This window comes from Otolemur garnettii, unplaced genomic scaffold, assembly GCF_000181295.1.
Source record: "Otolemur garnettii isolate 467f Iridium unplaced genomic scaffold, OtoGar3 scaffold00004, whole genome shotgun sequence".
Taxonomy (NCBI): Eukaryota; Metazoa; Chordata; class Mammalia; order Primates; family Galagidae; genus Otolemur; species Otolemur garnettii.
The window spans coordinates 6,434,872-6,456,824 of NW_003852399.1; the positions used below are offsets into that span (position 1 = coordinate 6,434,872).

The 21,953-nt window shown below is 46.1% G+C and overlaps 1 protein-coding gene across 1 annotated transcript in view; it reads right to left on the reverse strand.

The window, feature by feature from the left end:
* Window positions 1-21,953, reverse strand: part of FER1L6 (fer-1 like family member 6) — a 118,313-nt gene that overhangs the window by 45,354 nt on the left and 51,006 nt on the right. The window contains exons 19-23 of the mRNA XM_003782357.2: window positions 20,644-20,768; window positions 14,546-14,680; window positions 11,483-11,632; window positions 996-1,106; window positions 554-715 (exon numbers count right to left, since the gene is read on the reverse strand). Coding sequence (XP_003782405.1) covers window positions 554-715; window positions 996-1,106; window positions 11,483-11,632; window positions 14,546-14,680; window positions 20,644-20,768 — 683 coding nt within the window. The remainder of the gene's footprint in view (window positions 1-553; window positions 716-995; window positions 1,107-11,482; window positions 11,633-14,545; window positions 14,681-20,643; window positions 20,769-21,953) is intronic.

Consider the following 21,953-nt stretch of genomic DNA (forward strand, 5'->3'; position numbering starts at 1 on the left):
AAAAAAAAAAAAAAAGAAAGAAACAAACATAAGTTCATACATAAACTACTGACATTCCAAGTACAAATAATTGTTTAAAATCTAACCATTAGAATAGGTTTCATCAGGGCAGCGTCTAGGCCAGTAGCTCCTAATCTTCAGCATGTATCACAATAACCAGAGGGCGGGTAACCCAGAAACATGTGGGCTCCACCTGCAACAGTGTCTGACTCCAGAGAACAAGGGTAGTGCCTGAGAATTTGCATTTCTAAGATTTCGGGTGACACAGATGTTGACAAATTGGGGGCCACACTTTGGGAACCACTGTTCTAGGCAAAAATTTATCAACTTGCTTTGATTTACTGTATGGTCCACACCTGACAACTTTTTTTATAAAAATGACAGAAGTCTATTTGATCTCATTCTGAAATTCTGGCTTTTCACTAGATTAGACTGTTCCTTCTTGCAAGTGAGTGAACATCTCCAAAACACCTCCCCAGGCCAAGTCGGTGAAGGAGCAGGTCCCCTCTGCGGCAGGGAGGGGAACAGGCAGGTGGCAGGTAGGGGCTCGCACCACTTCAAAGGTGTCTGCCTGGATGTTGAAGTTGGGGTTGTTCTTGTAGCTCTGGATCACACAGGACTTCACTCCTCGGCCCCCACACTCGATGAGCACCTGCGGCCGGTCCACTGAGAGAAGCTGCACCTTCTTCATCTCTCGAACTCCCCAGAAGAGAACCTGAGGGGAGGACCGACAGAGTTGTCACCCATGGACCCCAGGAGGGGCCCATGCCTGTCCCGGCTCTGTTGCGGGAAAGTCAGACGTGCTCCCTGAGAACCACCTCCTCCTCTTCCAGGAGAGAACCGTGCAGTTCCCTGAGGGGTCCATCTGGCCAAGAGCAAGCTGGACTGGGCATTTCTCTGGGTCCCTTGCCCATCACAGCACCCCTCATAGGATTCGGGCAGGGCTGCTGCCCTTTATTCTTGAAGAGCAATTCAGATCCTTCCCTGAACCGTACCTCCACTCGGTATTTACTCAGCACTGGCCGGATTTGGGCAGGAACTGGGTAGATCTGGGCGATGTCTGGTGGGTCGATGGCGGGGAGCCCTTGCACCCCAGATGAAGGGACCTACCACACAAGACAAGTGCTGTTAGAAGACTAGAGAGATGTGGGGGAGAGAACAGCACCATGCCATCACCCCATCAGTAAGACCTTCACTGTTTTGCTAACAAAAAGTACTTCCAGCTTAAAATGTAACAAGAACCATGCATTTTATTGCACTTAATTATTTGGCTTACTTAATTGGCAAATGTATTAATTTGCAAGGGTGGCCAACATTTAGTGAGTGCTTATGATGTGCCCCAAGGCTGATACATCAGCTTTCAGTAAGTCACAGTGTAGAGAGAAGGAGAAAAAGACAAGGGCAGTAGATAAATCCTCACAACTTGGTAAAGGGACAAGAGAACCACAGCTATGGAGTGGGGCTTTGATTGGATTCTGAACCGCTGAGCCTTAACTATTCCCCCACCTCCGACTTGTCAGGATTTCCAGAAAAGCCAGACTGCACTACCGGACAAGGAGATTCGTGTTTAATCAGAGGCTCCATCTTAGCCGGTGAAACAGGAAATGAAGGCTTTTGAAGACAGAACTCCACGATGAAAATGTGTCACTTCTTAATACACTTGAGGTTAAACTTCAGGAGGACAATTATAGTGCATTGCTGAGATTGCACACAGAGGACTCAGAGAGCTCTGCAAGAAAAGGATCTTTCTCCCTGTGTACTGCAAACCATCCCACACGGCCTCAGGACCTGGCGCAGGGTGGTGCCTGTGGCTCAGCAAGTAGGGTGCCAGCCCCATATACCGAGGGTGGTGGGTTCAAACCTGGCTCTGGCCAAAATGCAACAAAAAATAACTAGGCGTTGTGGTGAGCACCTGTAGTCCCAGCTACTTGGGAGGCTGAGGCAAGAGAATCACCTAAGCCCAGGAGCTGGAAGTTGCTGTGAGCTGTGACGCAATGGCTCTCTACCAAGGGCAATAAAGTAAGACTTGGTCTCTAAAAAAAAAAACCTGGCTCAGCATCTTTCAGAGGCCTTCCTTGATGCTGATCCCAGCTAATATGGCCATTCTCTTACCCCTAATATGCTGCAAATGCAATGTCCTCTATGCAGGCTTGGTGCAGAAATTTGGGGACTGAGTACAGAAACCAGGCTCTACTGTGTGACCCTGCACAAGTCACCCTCTCCAAAACTCAGATATTGTACCAGAAGCCTCCTGGGAAGAAGATGTTCTATTAAACTAGTGTTTTTTAACCTTATTTATCTCACGGCACACTTGAACCTATAGTTAAACCTCCACAGCATACTTACGTTGATTAAAAATAAAAGCGCAAAGAAAAATACACTTACTGTGCTTTGAACGTCTTTCAAAAGCAATTTAATTAATGATTCTGAAAATTCTTTGAGGCACACCTAAGAGCCTCTTACGCCACACAGTGTGCCATGGCACACCATTTGAAAATCGCTGTATTAAACGTTGCTTAGGAGCGGGTGGTTCTCCTCCTGGGGCGGCCTGTCCGCCTGCACAATTCACAGGGACCGGGCTATGAGGGCGATGTTGTTTCCTTCATGTCATTCTCTAAGCCCCTTAAGCGGTGCTCCACCTACAGCTAGTTCTTGATAAATGTTTATTGGCTGGCTGACTTAGCAGCTCCATATGCTAGAAAAAGTTTAATTGCTCTGCGAATCCCACAAAGCAAACTTAACTCCATTCCTTTCTTAGAGACATATTCTAAGCTGGCAGTGGCAGATGTGGTCAAGCTAATTACAAGAAAGCTCAGAGAAAAAGGAGAGTAGCCACTGTGCGCGCGAAGTAGGGTTGAGATAACGAAGCTGCAGGATGCACCTGCCAAAGACGCTGGTAAATGAGGAGGATGCACCCCCGACGCTGCCTGGCGGCCACGAGGCAAGCAATTTAGCCTGCGAGCATCACCTCGCTGGGGAAGTTAATTGCCCTCTGCCTTCAAAGATAAACCCACAGAACAGCTGGGCTGGTGGCGTAGGAGAGGATGTGCTCTCTAAAAAGCATCATGTTTCCTCATACAGGGGCTGCTGAAGTGTCACCCTGGGAAATGCCCCGAGGAAGCTTGGTGCTGTATGTGCCTGAAAGATGCTCTCAGGAGCCCAACTCAGCCATGGGGCAGGACCCAGTAACACAGAGAGATGGCACAACTTTGCCGCCAGCCAAGATGACACATTCTCGCAGTGCTATGGGGCTACAAAGCCACAGGTGTGCCGCTACTCAGCACATGGCACTGGGCTGAATAAAGGATTGCTGTGAAGGTGAGATGGTAAGAATTGGGGGTGAGCAGGACGAGGTGCTGTGACCCAAAGTAGGTCCAGCTTTAAGGTCAGGACAAGGGTGAAAAGGGAGGAACCTATGGAGCAAAATTTAAGGAGATTCCCTCTCCAGGTCAGGCGTTTGCCTCCCTGTCCATCTGAAAATCGCCGATGCTCAGAGCCTTTCTCCGAGCTATCTCCCTCAGCCCATCACCGTGCTTCTGTTATATCTCACCCTCAGTACAGTGGTTAAGGACCAGTCTCGGGCTCTATCAATTACTAGCTGCATGAACTTAGAGAAGTTACTATGTCTCTGAGTCTCAGTTCTGTCATTTGTAAAATGAAGATAATGGTACCTAATTCATAGAATTGCTTCAAAGAATTGCTGAGACAGCGCATAAAGCACCTGGCACACTTTGTACACGTAGGAAATTTCCTGGGAATAAGGATAAACTGGAAATTGACTCTTGCAAAGATTAAAGCTTTGCAAGAGTCAAATTTTAATCGATTTTACAATCCTTAATTGTATCTAGATGATCTAGGATTGCTAGGGTCCCCAAACTATCTCAGGAGTAATTTTAAATCCTCTGGAGAAAAAGACCATCAGCCTCAGATTACATTTTTTTCTACACATTCTTACGCACAATGTCTAGCCCACATTATGGCATGCACAGAGATGGATGTGATGGAAAACCAAAAGAAACAATAACTGAAAAAGCAGACCCACAGAGGATTCAAATAATGTCGCAATCACAGGAACTTTTCTTTTCTCTATTCAATGAGAGAAAAGATTAAGGATTTCAACGCAGACACGAAACCTATAGTAAAAAAAGAAGAAGAAGAAATTCTATGACTAAAAATGTAATTATTAAAAAGAAGAACTTAATGAATGGATTAAAAGAAAAATATCAGGTTCAGATAAGGCAGAAGAAATGACTAGAAGACAGGCCGCTACTGTGGATAAAATAAAACTCAGAGAGGCAAAAGGAGAGAAAATGCATAAAAGAACATGAGAGGCATAGAGTTAATAACTAAAAGGTCCAGGATACACACACTTGGTGTCCCAGAAGTGAGAAGAGGTGAGAGGCAAGGATGGGAGGCATAAGATGGAACACAACAATAGCTGAATAGGTCATAGCTGAAAAATTTCTAAAACTAGTTAAGAACATCAAGCCACAGTTTCAAAAGCTCTAAAAACCCAACAGGATAAAATCAAAGAAAACTCCTCTCTGATACAACTTAGCAAAACTGATTTAAAAAAGAAAGATGAAGGAAAAGGTATCTTAGAAAAAATCAGAAGAAGAAAAAATAAAAATCACTTTTTATGGAACAAGAATAAGGACCAACTTCTCCACAGAGAAAGGGCAGCCCAAACAATGGAATGTTTTTCTTCAAGGTGCTAAGAGAAAATCATCGCCAACTCAGGCAAATACGAAAATCCAGGAGGAGATGTAATGGGCCCAAAGCGAGATTGTACCAAAGTCAGAAACACATCTGGATGTCTTCACCGAGATAACACTGCAGTAGACAGGTGACCTGGGGAAGGCCCTCGGACAGCAAGCCCTGTGAATGTGCTGAATTGCTGGTGGCCAAAAGAGGTTAAGCGTGATCTCTGTGATAAAGTTGACTACTTGAGAAAATTATCTTCAGGGGTTGAGCAGGATTTCTGCTGGAAGATCTTCCTAAAATGGAAGGACCAGCCTGCTTTCCTTCCCTGACCCTCAGTAGCCTCTTTTAGAATGAATGAATGGCTTCTAGAAACTCATGGTTAGTAGATGGTGAATTACCTGGATTATCAGGCAGGCCCAATGTAATCATGAAGATGCTTATAAGATGGAGACATGGAGACAGGAGGGTCAGAGTCAAGTCAAAGGAGAATGAGTCTAGGAAATTGTCAGCCATGATCTATTCTATTGTTGTGTTCCATAATGTAAAGTAGAGGAGAGAGAGAGAGACAAGGAGGGAGGGGGAGGGAGAATTGATGAAGCTATACTGCCGGCTTGAAGGTGAAGGACAGGGCTATGAGGAAGGAGTGCAGGCAATCTCTAGAAACCAGAAAACACAAGGAAGCAGACACCCCACTAGGGCCTCCAGAAGGTGTACGGATCTGCTGACACCTTGATGCTTTAGCTCACGGGACCCTTTCAGACTGCTGGCCAATGGTGGTGATTTGTTGCAGTGATAACAGGAAGCTAATGCAGAAAGCAAACCATTCTAGGGAAAAGAGTAGAGTTTTCTAGGAGGTAAACACTCAAAAACCAGAGGGAAGAAAGTTCTAATGGAGAAAGAGAGGGTTCTGAAAACAAAGAGAATATTATCAAACTAGAGGGGGGAATGATTGTTCTAAGTGTAGAGAAGGGAAGAAGAGGCCACAGTTTGACAAAATGATAGTTGTGAGGTTGCAGAAGGGGAAGGTGCTGTGAGTGGTCTAGGAAGTGGCCTGAGGGTGGAAACCTGGCCCATACGCAGAATTCTATGAATATTTGCTAGCTGAGTGCATGGATGTATAAATAAGTGCACTTAAAATATTTTATTGAGTGTCCACCATGGCGTCTGCGTGTGATGCAGAGATGAAACTCACACCCGCTTCCAATCCAGCGGCCAATCCCATGGACTCTGCCTTTAATGTGCATCTGGAGTCCACTTCTCTTCCTCTCCATGCTACAATCTTGGTCCAAGCTGCCTTCACCTCCAGTCTGAACAACTTCAAGGGTCTCTCAACTGGCCTTTCTCCTCCTCTGCCCTTTCAGAACACACTTGATCCAGCATCCACATGTTTCAACATGGGCCAGACATGGTGCCAAACATCTGCTCTTGGCTTCCCAGACTAAAACCTAAAGTCCTGATGAGGCTGTGTGTGGCCTTCTTGCCCGACCTTGTCCCCCACCCTCTCCCCATTGCCACTCCCCTTCAGCCATACTGGCCCTCTTAGGCACACAAGGCAGACTTAGGCTTCAGGGTCTGCCACTTGCTGTACCCTCTTCAGGGAGGGCTCTTTGCCCAGTAATCTGCATGGCCCAGTCCCTCTCCTCCTGGTCTTTAATAACACCTCAATGTTCTCAGTGAGGCTTTCCTGGATGTGCCTGCTGCCAACACACACGTGCCCACTTCACATCACACCCTGCCCAGCTTTGCCTCAGCTCTCACTGCACTGCAACCCGCAATAGAATTTGCACATTGGTGCTGTACTTTACATAGTAATGCCTATTGTCTCTTCCACTGCAATGCAAATCCCACCAGGGCAGGGAGAGCTGTTCGTTTTGTGCACTTAGGAAGATTCCTTAGGAGCGACACAGCACACAGTAGACAATCTATATGTGTTTGAGTGTATGAATGCATGAGTGAAGTAGCTCTTACCTTCAAAACACTTCCAAGCGAACGGAAAAGACAAGCCCTACCAGGGGTGTCCAACCTTTTTTCTTCTCTGCCATAAATCAGAAGAAGAATCATCTTGGGCCACATATTAAGTACAAACACTAATGAAAGCTGATGGGCAAACAAAAGGCCTGAGTATACTATGCATGATATTTGACACAGATAAGCAAAAGAGTCTCCAAATAATCAGCATGCAGCCTGCAGGTCATAGGTTGGACACCCCTGCCAGTGTAAACAATTGACCACACCATAACCTGAGTGAAACAGGAAAAAAGTGTAGGATGGGGGAGGAGAGAGCATATAATTCAATTGAGGTGGGGTGGGAAAAGCTTCCTAGAAGAAATGTATCTGGTGTTGAACTTTGAAGATGACTTTCACAGATGAGCAACTGAGGCCGGGTGGGTGGGTGGAGAGACATTTCAGAATGGGCTAAAGGCAGAAAGGCAAATGTGTGTGATGAGCCAGGGAACACAGAGTGATCTGGTATCAAGAGGCCATAGTGTGTAGGGAGGAGTATGCTAACGTATGAGGCTCAAACAATAATTGAAGAACAAATTTGGGGAAAACTTAAAAGCCCGACTACAGAAATTGGACATTCTCCTGTGGGCTATATTTTTTCCTCACAAAATTTTAACGGTCATTATGAAAAAAAAGCTTGTGGTCAAACACATTTGGGAGATATTGGTAAGAAAATGTCTAAAAAACATACTTCACTGCAGGACTTCTCAGAGCCTTTACCATGGTAATGCACTTAAAAATCCCCAAGAGAGATATAATAGGAGGTATTTATCAAGTTTTCTTTTCATTGTATTTGGAGGAATCGATGTTCCAAACAAACAAATATTCCCAGATGTAAGAAGCAGGGAGCCACTGAGGACATCTGAAGAGAAAAGTGGTCTGACCAACTGGTATTCTGGAAGGCACATGGAGGGTGGTGTGAGCGAGAACAAGGAAGGACGCCAGGAGGCCAGCAAAGAGGCCGGTGTAATATTCAACGAGGACTCAAGGAACCCATTGGAACAGAGGTTGAGATCTGTTCAAGAAACAATCCATGGGGCAGGCCAGCTGTGGACACAGACGCAGGGTGAAGAATTAAGGCAGGCTCTGAATTTTTAAGCCAGAGTCTCTGGGAGGACTGCGGGGCTGTGAGTTAGGTTTAGGAAGACAAGGGCAGCTGGCTTGGGTAGAGGAAGGAAGTAGAAAGAACGAATTCAGTCTGGTGCACATCAGAACCCAAGTAATAATCCTCTGAGACAGGGAAGTATTGCAGTAATGGGATGGAGAAGCTAGAGCCAGCCCCAGATGAAAACTGAGAAGAGCTGGTGACAAATGAAGGCATTTTCCAGCCCTTGTCGTCCCAGCATGGAGGAGACCCAGGTGCTAAGGCAGCCACACTGAGGATCTAATTGCTTTTTGAACAGCAATCAAATGAGAAGAAATCCAAATGAAACCCCCAAATGAATTGTATCTCTTAAGCTACTTATGTCTGAGGACACTTCCTCTATTAACTCAGCTGTCAGGACGCAGCAGGAGCTGTCACCAGTGTGCTCAGCTCAGGGCTGAGGGAGGGAGGATTCTGGGACCTTTAAAGCAGTGGTTCTCAACCTTCCTAATGCCGTGATGTATTTTCATTGTTACAAAGGGGTCGCCACCCACAGGTTGAGAACCGCTGCTCTACAGCCTTTAGGGAGCAACCACTCTTGACCTTTCCTTACCAGATGAGGCCCTCAGCTCAGAGGTCTTCTTAGGGCAGCTCCGGATAATGAAAAGAAAGTCAGCCAAGTCCAGTTCACTTAACCTTGCACTTCTGCCTTCTCACATGCAAAACGGGACAGGGGCACTAGATCTCACCTCCCCGTCAGCCGTTCCTCTGCTGTCTGTACCTCCTGTTCCATTACCCAGTAAACATTTTGGTTTTTGTTAGCTACAGTTTTGTTTTTAAAAGGGAAACTTCAAGATGCTAGATAAAACAAGTACCATTTGCCATAAATGGAAATTAGCTTTAGAAAGAAAACCAATGAAACAAAACAATGTTACTGAACTATATAAGGTGAGGCATTTCTTAAACCTTCTCTTGACTGTATTGGTGTATTCTCTTGACTGATTGTTCTATGAAGCCGGCTGTGGAAAACGCTTCTATGGGTCTTGTTGATCTTTTTGTGGTGATACGGAGCCTAAAACTGTGCTGTCCCTTAAAAAGGGAGGTTGCAAGTTGAGAGAGGTGTTACAGACAGGTGAACATCAAAAGTGACTTTCTTCTCAAAGTAATTAGGAGGATCAAGATGGCCGAGACTCCCTCCATATCGATTCAACATTATTTAATGCTGGCTTTACCCTTAGGACACTTATTGAGAGCTTAAAATCACCAGGACTCTCCATTAAAGAGAAGACTGGATCATGGTTTTAAAGGCTACTTTAGTTCTGGTAGTCTGTATTTGTGTGCAATACTTATCTACTTGGCTGGAGCTGATTCTATCAGAAACTCATTTGATTTTAAGATTGGTAAGACCAGGATTGTTCTAGTTCTATCTTCCTCTCCCCTAGTTTGCAACAAAGATGGGACCAGAGCCAATGCTTGAATTCCTGCTCCTCCATCCCTCCAAGAGCTAACGCAGCCTCAATCCCCCCAGTGGAGGGCGTGCGCTTTCTCCAAGGTAGCCCATTCTGTCCTTAAAAAGTTCTCCAAAAAAAAAAAAAAAAAGTTCTCCCTTAAATAGAGCTAAAACTAAACCACAATCAAAGTCTTGGGTAAAATGGGCTTAAGAACTCATCCCTGTATCCCCCGGACTGTAGACCTGGTCAGGGTTTGGACTTGAATACAACTGTGTGTCTCCCCTCAATTGGTCTGTCTGGATTTCAGGCTCTATCCTGTCTTACTGAGCAAGTCATTACCTTTCTATCCAGCTCAATTTCTTTACCTAAAATAAATGGTGAGATTGCACCTCTTGTTTTAATATTCTCTGGCATCGTAACAATAAATGGCTATTCACTGAGTGTTTACTCCATGCCAGGGATGTTAGGTAGACTGATTCTCATCCCGTCTTGCAGGTGAGACACGGAGTGACTAAGTAGCTCACCCAGGGTCATATACCAGTTGGTGGTGAGACTGAGATTCCCAGGGCTCAGCTCTAGCACCTTCGGTCTCGCCTACTCTGCATGTTAAGAACGTTTGCCTTCTGGTTTCTCTACTTAGTGAGTCTGGCTTATTTGTTGTTTTCTACATTTTTTTTAAAACTGAGGTTTCTGTGGGACACAACTACAAGAGGGACTCTACCCAACAAATGCAAACATTGTAGCCTAGTTGTGTGTACCCTCACATTAACCTGAAATAAAAGTAATAAGTAAATAGGGCGGCACCTGTGGCTCAGTGAATAGGGCGCTGGCCCCATATACCGAGGGTGGCAGGTTCGAACTCCACCCTGGCCAAACTGCAATAAAAAAATAGCCAGGCATTGTGGCAGGCACCTATCATCCCAGCTACTCGGGAGGCTGAGGCAAAATAATTGCCTAAGTTCAAGAGCTGGAGGTTGCTGTGAGCTGTGACACCATGGCACTCTACCCAGGGCGATAAAGTGAGACTCCATCTCAAATAAATAAATAAATAAATAGAGGTTTCTGAAAACCAGGCTTGTTCATAGATCATGTTATGGACTGAATGTTTGTGCCCCACCCAAATTCATATGTTGAAATCTTAACCCCAATGTGATAGTATTTGGAGGTGTGGCCTTTGGGGATAATTAGGTCATGAGGGCAGAATCCTTATGAATGGGATTAGTGCCCTGATAAGAAGAGACACAAGAGAGACAATTTCTTTCTCCCGGGCACATGAGGATACCACACAGCCTGGATCGGTCAGTACCTTGATCTTGGACTTCCCAGCCTCCAAAACTGTGAGAAATAATTGTTGATTGTTTAAGTTACCCCATCTATTAAATTCTGTTGTAGCAGGTTGCACAGATGAAGGCAGAGGGATGGGTCTGACCAGAGGGTAAAGGGCCACCTGCCTCCTGACACCTCCGTTGCGTGGCAGGTCAGGGAGAGGAGTCTCTCTGGTCCAGGCTCACCTGCCCACTTCTCTCTTAGATCCTCTCCATGTCCTCTTTGGTGCTCTACTAGACAACTGGACTTCAAGATCTCAACATCCCTTCCCAATGTCCTGCCTCTGCTTCCCAAAAAGTCCTTCAAGATACGTGTTCATAAATTCTTCTAAGGTCTTAGTGGAAAGGGCTAAGAGCTCTTTGTCTTTGGGAAATGTTTATAACACAGTACAAGGAGCAAAAAACTTTAAAGATCTAAGGTCAACCCCCAACCAGGTGCGTGACAAGACAAATTAGCCAGCTGTATTAATGCTCAGTTTGCTCTCTGCAGAATGGGACTCATGACACCTGCCTCGCCAGGGTTGAGGGAGGCTTAGGGCGATGAAAGGACTATGAGGCAGCACCCACAGCACCGGCCACCGGCACGTGGGATGAGCCCAGCAAACACCTGCTCCCTTCCTCCTTCATTTCCTTTCAGGGTCTGCATGGAGCTCAAGGACTTGCATGTAGGGCTGCTCTGCATTGTTCGCCAAACCCACAAGAATCCTGCATCCTGGGATTCTGACTTAAAAACTCAGGGAATAGCCCAAGTCACCAAGTTCTTATACCTCTCAGATCCCTGAATGAGACATATTCACACATGTGAGGGCAGGATGGGCCAGGTACAGCTCACCGGGATAGTGCTTCTAGCAAGACCAGATGTCCAGGCAGACCAGATGGACGTCTAGTACCAAGGCCACCTCTGGTTCACTCACCTGCAGCAGTTCAAACACGGCGAGGAGGTCCCCTCCAGAGAGGTTCCCACAAAAGACAGGGTGGTAGCACAGGCTGGGGGGCTCATAGTCCTGCTCAGCTAGCTTCACCACGGGAGCGGCCACTGTGGCACCCAAATATTCTGGCTTCCCCTAAAGCAGAAAAGAAATATGGGTTTTTCCCCTGATTGTCACCTACATGGTTCTGACTTGCATCAGAGAAATTTCACCAATAATCTTTACAAAACCGTCAGCATCTGGTCTCCCTCTTGCCCCACTGTCTCATCTTCTTCCACCAACCCTGCTCTCCCATTTCCATAGGCTTGGGGAGCAGCGGGGGTCCACTCAGGCTCCCAGGGACAACTCCAAGATCATCTTAGGGAGCATATCTCTGCCCACATACTGAGCTCAGTGGGATATAATTAAAATAATTGTCCAGGATGGACTGGAAGTGGAAAAAGAAAAAGAAGGTGGCAACAAACACTCCAGGAGATGACAGGGCAGGGGGCCGCTGTGGTTGGGAGCCAGGCAAACCCGAGTTGGAGTTCTCAAATCTGCTACCTTCTAGCTCTATGCTCTCGAGTCAGCTACTCAAACATTTTGAGGCTCATTTCTAAAACAAAAAATAATAATAATACCTGTTCACAGGGATATGAGGAGTAACGTAATGCTGTATACTCTTTGGCTGGTATGCAGCTAGTGCCTAATACATGGTAAGATGATAATGAGGATGACCGTGGTGATGAGCAAGATCAGTATGTTTAAGTGAGGGGGCAATTCTGCCTTATTTTCCTTGATAAGAAAAGAGGATACTAACAGCTATCTTCATATGTACATAATGGGCCTTAAGCTTCTGTAGGAACTATTGGATCTCTCTCCCTCCGGGCTCTTCCCCCAGACCTGCTCCCAGGAGCCTGGGTCCACATGCCCCCAGGAGCAGCACAGGCCCGGGCAATCATTCAGTCATTCTGCTGAGGATCTTATCTCAAGAGCTGCTGGACTGTGCAAAGTTGGCTGCTTTATTCCCTGCTGTGTCCCTGGCATGGGAAAGGCACTCAGTGCATATTTGCTGAGTGAAAGATGTTGGATAAATGTGTCCACATCCTGTCTGGGCTGGGGCTGGGGCTGGGTCTTAGTGGCCACACTGCATTGTTGCCTTTGGACCCATGAACCATTGCCCGCGCCCCCAGCTGTAGAAGGGAGTGTGGTCAAGGTGGAAATTGAGTCTTAGCTGAGCCACACTTAACAACAAACAAAGCTGCCTGCTGATGTCACTGTCACAGTCAGAGTCAAACCTGTCCCAGGGGTGGGCGGAGTCAGGGCAGCTGGACTGCAATGAGCGACCTCCCTAACAATTGTTTGTTCATTACCTCGACTGGGAATGATTAATTCAAATTGGCCCCAGGAGCAAAAGAGAAACATATCCAGTTTTCCAAATATAAAATTCATTTCTTACAGAGCCAGCAGATTCTTACAAAGAAACAAGCCACCAGCAAACAAGAACAAAACACAGTCCAAAGGAGTCCAGTTCCAATAATCTGATCACCAGCATGTTGGGGGCCCCATTTATCTGCAGCCCACCATATGGACACAATCTTTTGCACATCTCATGTATTTCTCCAGGAGGAAACTTTTATATTATCCTTTTTCTCTCACACTTCCTTCTCTCTATAAGCTTGATTTGTTTGTAAAGGGCTCAGGTTAGGGTCAAACTGGGAAAACCCATCTCTGAATGGAGACCCAGAAGGGAAATGGACAGCAGCTGGACAGCAAAGGGAAATATAACCAGCCCCACTGGTGGCTGGTGTAGCAGGAACTTCTAAAGATGCCTAACTGCTTTTCAAATGGAAAATAGACAGTTATGATTAGAAGTATGTTATTAGGAAGAACATTGAAAAGCAGTCATTTTTGTGGCCTTCCCTACGAAAATCTATATATGCTAAAGAGTAGAAATCGTATTCCATGATCTGTACACCTAACCCCAATGTACAGACGGGGGATTGGGGCTCAGAGGGAGAAGCAGAATGTGTCAGTATGGGGGAGATTGTCACACTAGCCTCCACCACGTGTGCACACAAGTGTGGGCACAGGAGAGACTGAGTTCGGGTCTCTGGCCCTGCCTCCAACCAGCTGTGACCTTGAAGGCATTTGACCTTTCTGTGTCTATTCCTCATCTTAGAACTAAGAAAGGGACTTCGCGTTCTCTAAGGTTCCTGCTCGCCTTCTATGAGTCTCATATCCCTATTTCCCTCCTGACCTGCACGGGAGCTGTCAGGAGTGCTCCAAGGAGGTGAGGAGGCTTTGGGAAGGCTTCTGGAACAACCCTGCAAACTCCCAGGGAGGTAGAAACGTCAAATAAAATAAATCAATCTTTTATTTTATTTTAGACTTCTTAATTTAGAAAAGAAAAAGAATATTTGTCTTAGCAAGTAAAAAAAAAGTCTTTCAGTAAGCTTTTGAATCTATCCAAGGCTTTAGAACACAAACATCTTCGGAGAGGAAGAGGTTTGGCTCACGTCATAAGAGAAAAGTGAGAGAGCGCGATGAATGTTTTGTGCAGGGCTTAAAAACAACAACCAGGAAGAAAAAGAGACCCAGTTACAAAGGCTGAGTCAGTGACAATATCCATCCATTTCCTTCCAGCTGGGCGACATCAGTAAGAACCTCCTGTTTTCAAAAGGCTCAGACCTTTTTATTAAATGGCAAAGGACACGGGCCCAGCTGGGAGCCAGGTACAGTGACAGGTTGCTTTATACAAGTACAGAGTCTCAAAGAAGTGTGTCAAGTGGAAGTTTACAAACCAGATCTGATTTTTAATTGCAGTCCAAAAGGAAATCAGAAAAAAGGGAATCTTTACTAGAGTAAATGATCAATGGTTTTTGTTGGTGTTGCTTTTTTGTTTTTTTGATTCTGTGAATTGTCTTCAGAGGTCAAGTTTGCCTCTAGGTATACCTGGAGTCCTGTCTACTCGCCATTCACAGGGTCAGGACTTTATTTACTTTAAAATAAAGTGAGTTAGTTTATTTTTTAGGAGGGGCAGTGAGCACTGGTGGAGGGGTCACTCACCACCGCGTCACTGTCATACAGCTCCACCACCACCAGGGGCGGGGACGTGGCCAGCTCCTTCTCCTCCCCGTATAGCACCAAGTTGTTGAACAGCAGCATCTGGTTCCAGGTTGGGGACAGGGTCTGGGAAATGACCTGGAAGGAGGGACCAAAAATTAAAAATAAAAAATTGTACAATTGGGCTGTAGGGGCTCCAAGGTCCATTCATACAGAGCGGTGATAACCGTCATCGCCTTGGTGACTCATTCGTTCCACATCCCAGACAAACCGAGCAGCTGCTGTGTGCTAACTGCTAGTGGTTACAAAGCTTCCCTGGCCGGGACAAGCTTGTGTTCTTGGTAAGTGTCATGAGCAGAGCCCCTACAAAGTTTACGCCCGTCTTTGTCCACATAATCTCCGCTCACTCCTCACTGCAGTGTCAGTGATAACACGAGCTGCCCTTTCTTGAGCACTTTCACTGTTCTGGCTACTTCTGGCATTTTGTATGTCCTGTCTCCTTCAAACCTCACAGTAGTTCTGCAAGTTGGGTTCAGGTATTTAGACACATTTTTCAGACCAGGAAACATAAGGCTCCCTTGTTCACAGCCAGGAGGTGGCAGAACCGAGATTTGAACTGGCAGCAAAGCCCCTCTCACTGAGAAGATGCTAATATTATCTCCATTGCATGCAAGGAAAACTTAGGATGGGGTAGATTAAATGAGTCTTTTTTGTTTTAATTTTTTTTTCTTTTATTTATTTACTTATTTTTTTTTTATTGAGACAGAGTCTTACTTTGTGGCCCTCTGTAGAGTTCTGTCATATCATAGCTCACAGCAACCTCCAACTCTTGAGCTCAAGTGATTCTCTTACTTTAGCCTCCCAAGTAACTGGTACTATAGGCCCACCACAATGCTGGATTTTTTTTTTTTTTTTTGGTAGAGACAGGAGTCTCACTCTGGCTCAGGCTGGTCTTGAAACTCTGAGCTCAGGGCAATCCACCCGCCTCCACCTCCGAGGGTGGTAGGATTCCAGGCATGAGCCACCATGCCTGGCCGATTAAATGAGTCTTTATTTAGTAGCAAATATGATTTTGTCATCAAATACTCTAAAGTTGGGTATAACGCCTGGTATTCCTTATGTTGAATTCTACTGTTTTACTGACTGTGTTAAATAGACTGGGGTCTTCAAAACGACCCTCAACCACATTTTGCTTGCCACCTTTCATCCATTGGGTTTGCTTTGGTAGCAAATTGTAGCATTGATAGCCGTCTGCACCCATTACACAGATGGAGACGGCAAAGGGCATGGAGAGCAACAATCTCCACACTTGGTCTGGAGTCGTGATTTTCAACCAGTGTGCTGCAAACATTTTTATAGATCATTAGTTAAATTATTTTCAAAAGAACTTCACAGCACAGTAAGTATATTCTTTTTATCTTTACTCTGTTTTTTGATCAACATAATTTAAATGTGCCCCAGAAGTTCAAGTGTGCTGTCAGGTAAAAAAGGCTGAAATACACTGGTCTAGAACCATGAGTGTCTCACCCTAAAGTAGCTCACAGCCCCCACCAGGCCATTCAGGTGGTGCCCGCAGAAGGGAGGGCGTCTTGCATCCTATTCTCTAGTTAACCGAATATTTGGAAACATGCCCGTTTCACAGCACTAAAGAGGGGAGTTGTTTCCAAGACAGGCTCTCTGCACCTAGGCAGAAGCTGCCCCCTGACCGTGGGAGGCCTGTCCTGCAAAGAGCCCTGAACCATGTTTCTCTGTTTTCCGGGCAAATAAGTGATTTCAACAGTAGCTGCTGGGTCCTGCGGAAGTTTCCACAGCACCTCAATTGTGCCTTTATCTGTCCTGTACAATCCAGGAGGGATGGGAGGGAGACTTGGCCTGGACTCCAAAGTCCACATAAAACTGTCTTCTTGGAGTTTTATAGCGAGGCCTCTCCAGGCACGGCATTGAGCCATTTGTACCGTGGTCAGGAAAGAATATTTTTATTGCCCTTCTTTATGTGAGTCATAAAGATATCATCTATTTTCATAATTTCCTTCTTGCTTTTTGATTTAGAGTATTTTATGCCTCAGACACAACGCGGTTTTAAACATAATATTTCAGAGAAAATCTAACTTTTCTAACAGGAAATCAATAGCTTTAACCAACCAATAACCAGGAGTTTCAGAGCTGCAATGCAGAGACACCCTCCTGTGTCAGTGACTGATAGAATGAAGAACAATGTGTTCCATTGTTTTTGAAACTAGAACTGTGATCTCTTTTGTAGCATACACCTGACAGTGACACCTAAGCGATTTACGACAGCATCTTTCCTACGGAAAGAGTTTGATGTCTTCCTTGGCACTGGGCTGTAAATCCCACTTGATAAGACTTGTAGGTCGGCGTTCATCCATTCATCCATCCATCCGTCATTTATTGAGGACCCACAATGTGCTAGCACAGTATTAGGCACTGACGTGACATTCTGAACAAATGTCTCGAGCAGCAGGTCAAGAGCTAATAGCATGAATGAATGAATGAATGAATGAAGGTCTATTGATCTGTCCTCAGAGTTGCTCCCAGGAGTAAAAGGACAACATGACCACCATCGGGGGACATTTGCCCACTTCTCTACCAAGGTGCCCATGATTAACCTCATTTCATAAGCTCTTCTTCAAAGAGTTATACATCCTCACTGGGGTAAGTGACATTGTTTAGGAGGTTATGGTAGCACTTAGCTGACATTTTGACCAGGGAGTCAGCTATCACGGACAGGGTAGAGCTTTAGAATCAGATAATCTGGGATTAAATCCTAGTTTCATTATTTATCCTACGTCCAACTTTGGGCAGGTGACTTAGCTCCTTCAAACCTTAGTTTTCCTCATTTAAATGGAGTCAGCACCTGCCTTGTGGAGTTGTTATGACCATTGTCCTGGCACATAGTAGGTGCTCAATAAGGGTTTGTTACCCATCCCACTCCATAGCCACCCACATTCTTTTATAAATGAGTAAACATCTACTGAATGCCTACTATGTGCCTCGGTGTGTTGGGGTAATTGTGTCTAGCAAGAGACCTCCACGTCCTCAGAACTAAGCGTGGGCCTGGTGGTTTGAAACCACAGGGTCCAGTCTCCCCCTGCTGTGATCCCTTCCCTTCACCTCTTATGCTCCCCCTCAGCCACTTAGCCCTCTCCCTCAGTTATCCCCAAAGCCTTTCACTATGGGAGCTTTCTCTCTGCTTTTATTCTTCAGTCACAAGGTTCCTAAGTCCCATATCCTTGGTGATATCTGGAATGACTAGATTGCCCTCTTTGAAATATTTTATTCCATCAAGTCACTTTAGGAAGTGTTAGTTTCCAGAACCAACCTCCAGAGGCAGGCAGGACCAGCCTTCAGGTGGTCAGGCAGAACTCAGATGAGAACCATCAGGTAAACAGTGGTGCTTACCTGAGACCACAGGGGCCCAGGCTTAGTTTTCTCCACCATGAAGAGTGTGTGAGGGGACATGTCACCTACAGATCACTGCCTCGTGGCAGCATAACACCGAAACAAGAAAGGGAAACTGGGACCTCTTCTTACCAAAACGGAAGCAGAGGGTTAAGCCAAGTGACTTAATCAGGGTTTCCGTCTCGGCTCCACCGTCTTCTAGCTATCTCGTCTCTGAGTCTTACCTCCCCATCTGCTGAATGAGGACATTAGCAATACCTCTGGGCTGTGGGGCGATGGAGCAAACAGGGCATACAAAATGCCTAGTAATATGCCTGGCACATGGAAAGATTTTAATAAATGACAGCTATTACTATCGACAAAAGTTAGATACTTGGTTCAAAATTATGGAGGCAAAGTCCAGGGCTTAACAGAACCTGATTTTCCCTTCAAACGATTATTTGATAAACAAAAGCCATTTGGTCGTTTCAGACAGGAGTGTAAATCTAATGGAGATACTAGATGGAGACGTGAAATCGAAGCACAATTACACAGCAGCCGGTGAGCTCACTCAACCCCTGCTGCACTCAGAGCCCGAGATCGCTGAGGGCCTGGAATGCCACAGTCCTTGCGGCAGTTGGAGGAAGACTCCAGGGTCCATCCTTTGAGAATCCCCTTGCTTTTAGTAGGAAGCCTCAGTAACAATAACAAGCAGTTATATAGGAGAAGCCCCTTTAAGCAAGGCACGGCCCTGGGAGTTTTACTCTCTGGGAGGAATGTACCATGTTATCAGCCCAATTTCAAGGGCAACAAAATAAAGACACAAAGGGGAGTTTGTGTCCCAACCCCTAACAACCACTGTGCTGCATACCGCCTTGAAAACATATGAAACAAAGTAGTCTGATGTCTTCTTGGTTCCATATTCTACTCATCGAATGAGGATGAAGCTGCCTTTCTCCTGAGCTTTCTCTCAGCTCCCCTCCCAGGCAGAACCGCCCCTCTCTCCATTCAGCTCTCCTGGGGCTCTGTACAGAGCTTCTTCTGGTGAAGCAGTGCCTGTCTGGGCTGCTGCATCTGCGCCCGGATTGCATACCACACAGGGGGCACAGCCTGGTCCCCAGAACCCCCAGAGCTCGCATAAGACCCGGCACAGAGCCAGGCCTTGACAGGTGCTGCTTAAATGAATGTGAGGCTGGTTCACATCATGCTTTTCATCTGTGAGTCATAAATCAAAACTTAGCCTAATCGATCACTGTAGGTCATGGGCTCTGCCTTGGAGAAAAACATTAGCCCTCTCAACATCAGCCAATATAATGGCCAGCATTTATCCATCATTTTATACACTTAACTTTTTTCTTCTCCATGACAGTTCTATTTTAAAATAATAAACCTGAGGTTTAGGAAGTCATGTTATTTGTCCAAAGACATGCAGCCAGAGAGAAGATGAATTAGAAAGTAGCCCCAGTGTGCTTTGTACCTTGACACGTGGTGCCCTAGCTCCTTGAGATGCAAGTCTGTACTGAGCTTCTCACTCTCCCCACACAGCAAACCAGAGCACAGAGTGAATCCTTAGAGAACACGATCTCCAGAGGAAAGTGTCCTGTTGAGCTTTTGCTGATTGGAAACCCTTCTCTCACATCAGCTCTTGGTGTACAGGAAAAGGAGAAAGCACAGAAGAAACAGGCACAGACCCATTCTTTGGTTTGAATAAGTGTCCCCTCCAAAATTCATGTTGAAATTTAATACCCAGTGCGAGAGTACTGCCAGGTGGGGGCTTTAAGAGTGCATAGATCCATTCAAGGACTAATGAATTCATGGGTTAATGGATGAATAGGGTATCATGAGAGGGACTTATAAGAGGAAAAGACCTGAACTATTGGTAGAGATGGTCTTAATATTTAAAAAAAAATTTTAAATTTAAAAGAAAGACAGGCACTAACACGTGAGCATGCCCAGCTCCCCACCATGTGATACCTGCCCCACCTTGGGACTGTGCAGAGAGGCCCCACCGGCAAGAAGGCCTCACCAGATGCAGCCCCTCAACCTTGGACTTCTCAGCTTTTAGAACTGTAAGAAATGATTTCTATTCTTTATAAATTACCCAGTTTCTTACATTCTATCATGAACAGCACTAGGTAGGTTAAGACTTATCCTCTTTAGTACTCACTCCCAACCATCTAGTATGAAGTAGCACTTTCCAGAGGAGGGGATGTTGAGACAGAGGAGTTACAAGGTGCTGCTAAGTGCGAAGTGCACAGCTTCCAGAGTTCTCCCCAACCTGGAGAACTTCCCTCCCTACCAGACTCCTCGATACTGTCTGTGCTGTGCCATTGTTTGCTTCTGTCCCACCACACTTGGCCTTGTGCCTGGCACTGCAGCGGGTGCCCTGGGTGCACCGTTTCTGCATCTCTTCCTCATTCCTCCCACCTTCCCTGACTTCGGGACTTGCTTCCTTTGCCTTAGGACAAGGACTGAGTGGAACGAGAGACCTTGCCCAGGTTGGTACTTCTTGGCACACATTTGCTTTTGAGTGTGAAACACCTATACACAGAGACACAGAGCGCTGCAACATGCCCTGGTTTGCTTTTTGTTGTTTGTTTTGGTTTTGGTTTGGTTATTTTATTTGTTGTTGCTTTCTTTCCTGGGCTCAGCTTCAAGTCAGTTACAGGCTGTTGGAAGAAAACCAATGGTCCCCCGTTTACCTTTGTGGTCTGGCAATGAGAAAGGAATGTGACTTTGGCAAAGGGGTCTGAAAGTCCGTTGCTGTCCGCTGCGATGAGGCCCCGGGCTTGGTACATGTGAGCTCTCAGCTGAAAGACATGCTGGGCTGTGGACAGATCAGGGAAAGAGGTAGGCGTTAGTGGGCTTTTCAGGGGAAGCGGGTGTGACCCGTGCGTCTGGGCGTGATGTGCATCTGTGTGTCTGCAGACAGATGAAAGGACATGACCAGCACCCCCTCCTCTGAGACTGCAATGGACACTGTGAAGAACGGGAGCGCTCCGAGCCAGGCGCCCTGCTCAGCCCCTTCTCTGGGATGTGTGCCTTAATCCTTACAATATCCCTGCAAAGTACAGATAATGATCTCCATTTTTTGAATAAGGAAAATTGCCCACAAAAAAGCTAAAATGCTTTCCAAAGTTTGCAGAACATGCACCAGAGCCTGGATGTTATTTGTCTAATTCCAAAATTGTCTTCTCTCTCTAAAATATCCCATTTTTACTCCCTAATAATTATCCTGTTTACACTGGTGTGTGTGTATAGGGGGGACTGCTCCACAGTTTTTACTTCAGTAAAACTGATATATGTCTGAAGTCATCTCTTTCCACTCAGCCAGCCAGTGCCATTTTGAGTGCCTACTGTGTACAGTTGCAGTCTTGGTCCTCAAGACCTCCCTTGCCTTTGGGGAGCTCCTGGAAGATTAAAGAAGTTAAGACCAGTGCCCAAATGACAATGACAGGAGGCCAGGGACTAGTGTCCTATGAGAACATTGGCAAAGGACATGGGGGTCAGCAGGACTGGACACCTGCCAGGATGGCAGGCAGAGAGAGGCCTGCAGGCTGGGGCAGGTCAGGGTTCAGTGGGGAAATCTCAGGTACAAGTGGAATGAACCATATTCCTTGGTCATGGGGCTCTGCTGTCACTGACCCTGCCATGCACCTCTTGCTGTCGTAGTCACTTCCTCACTGGCCTACTCTCCCGACTGTCCCAAAGGCATGTGCTCAGTCAGTGTGTGTCTGTGCTTTTGTGTTGGCACGGGGGCTGGCACATGGGAACTCTGACATGCCACTTAAATAACTCTACTTAGTCAAATTAAGGGTATAAATACCCTTGAGCCCCGCCCCACCCCCTGCAATGCCACTCCCAGGCTTATCTCGCATGTCATCCAGGGCCTGGTGGCGGTGGCTAGCCCTCCCTGTGCCTTCATTTCCTCCTTTGTAAGACGGGGGTAACAATAGTGCCTCACAGGCTGACTGTAGGGAACTGAAGGGCAGAGGACCCTGACAAGGTGTGA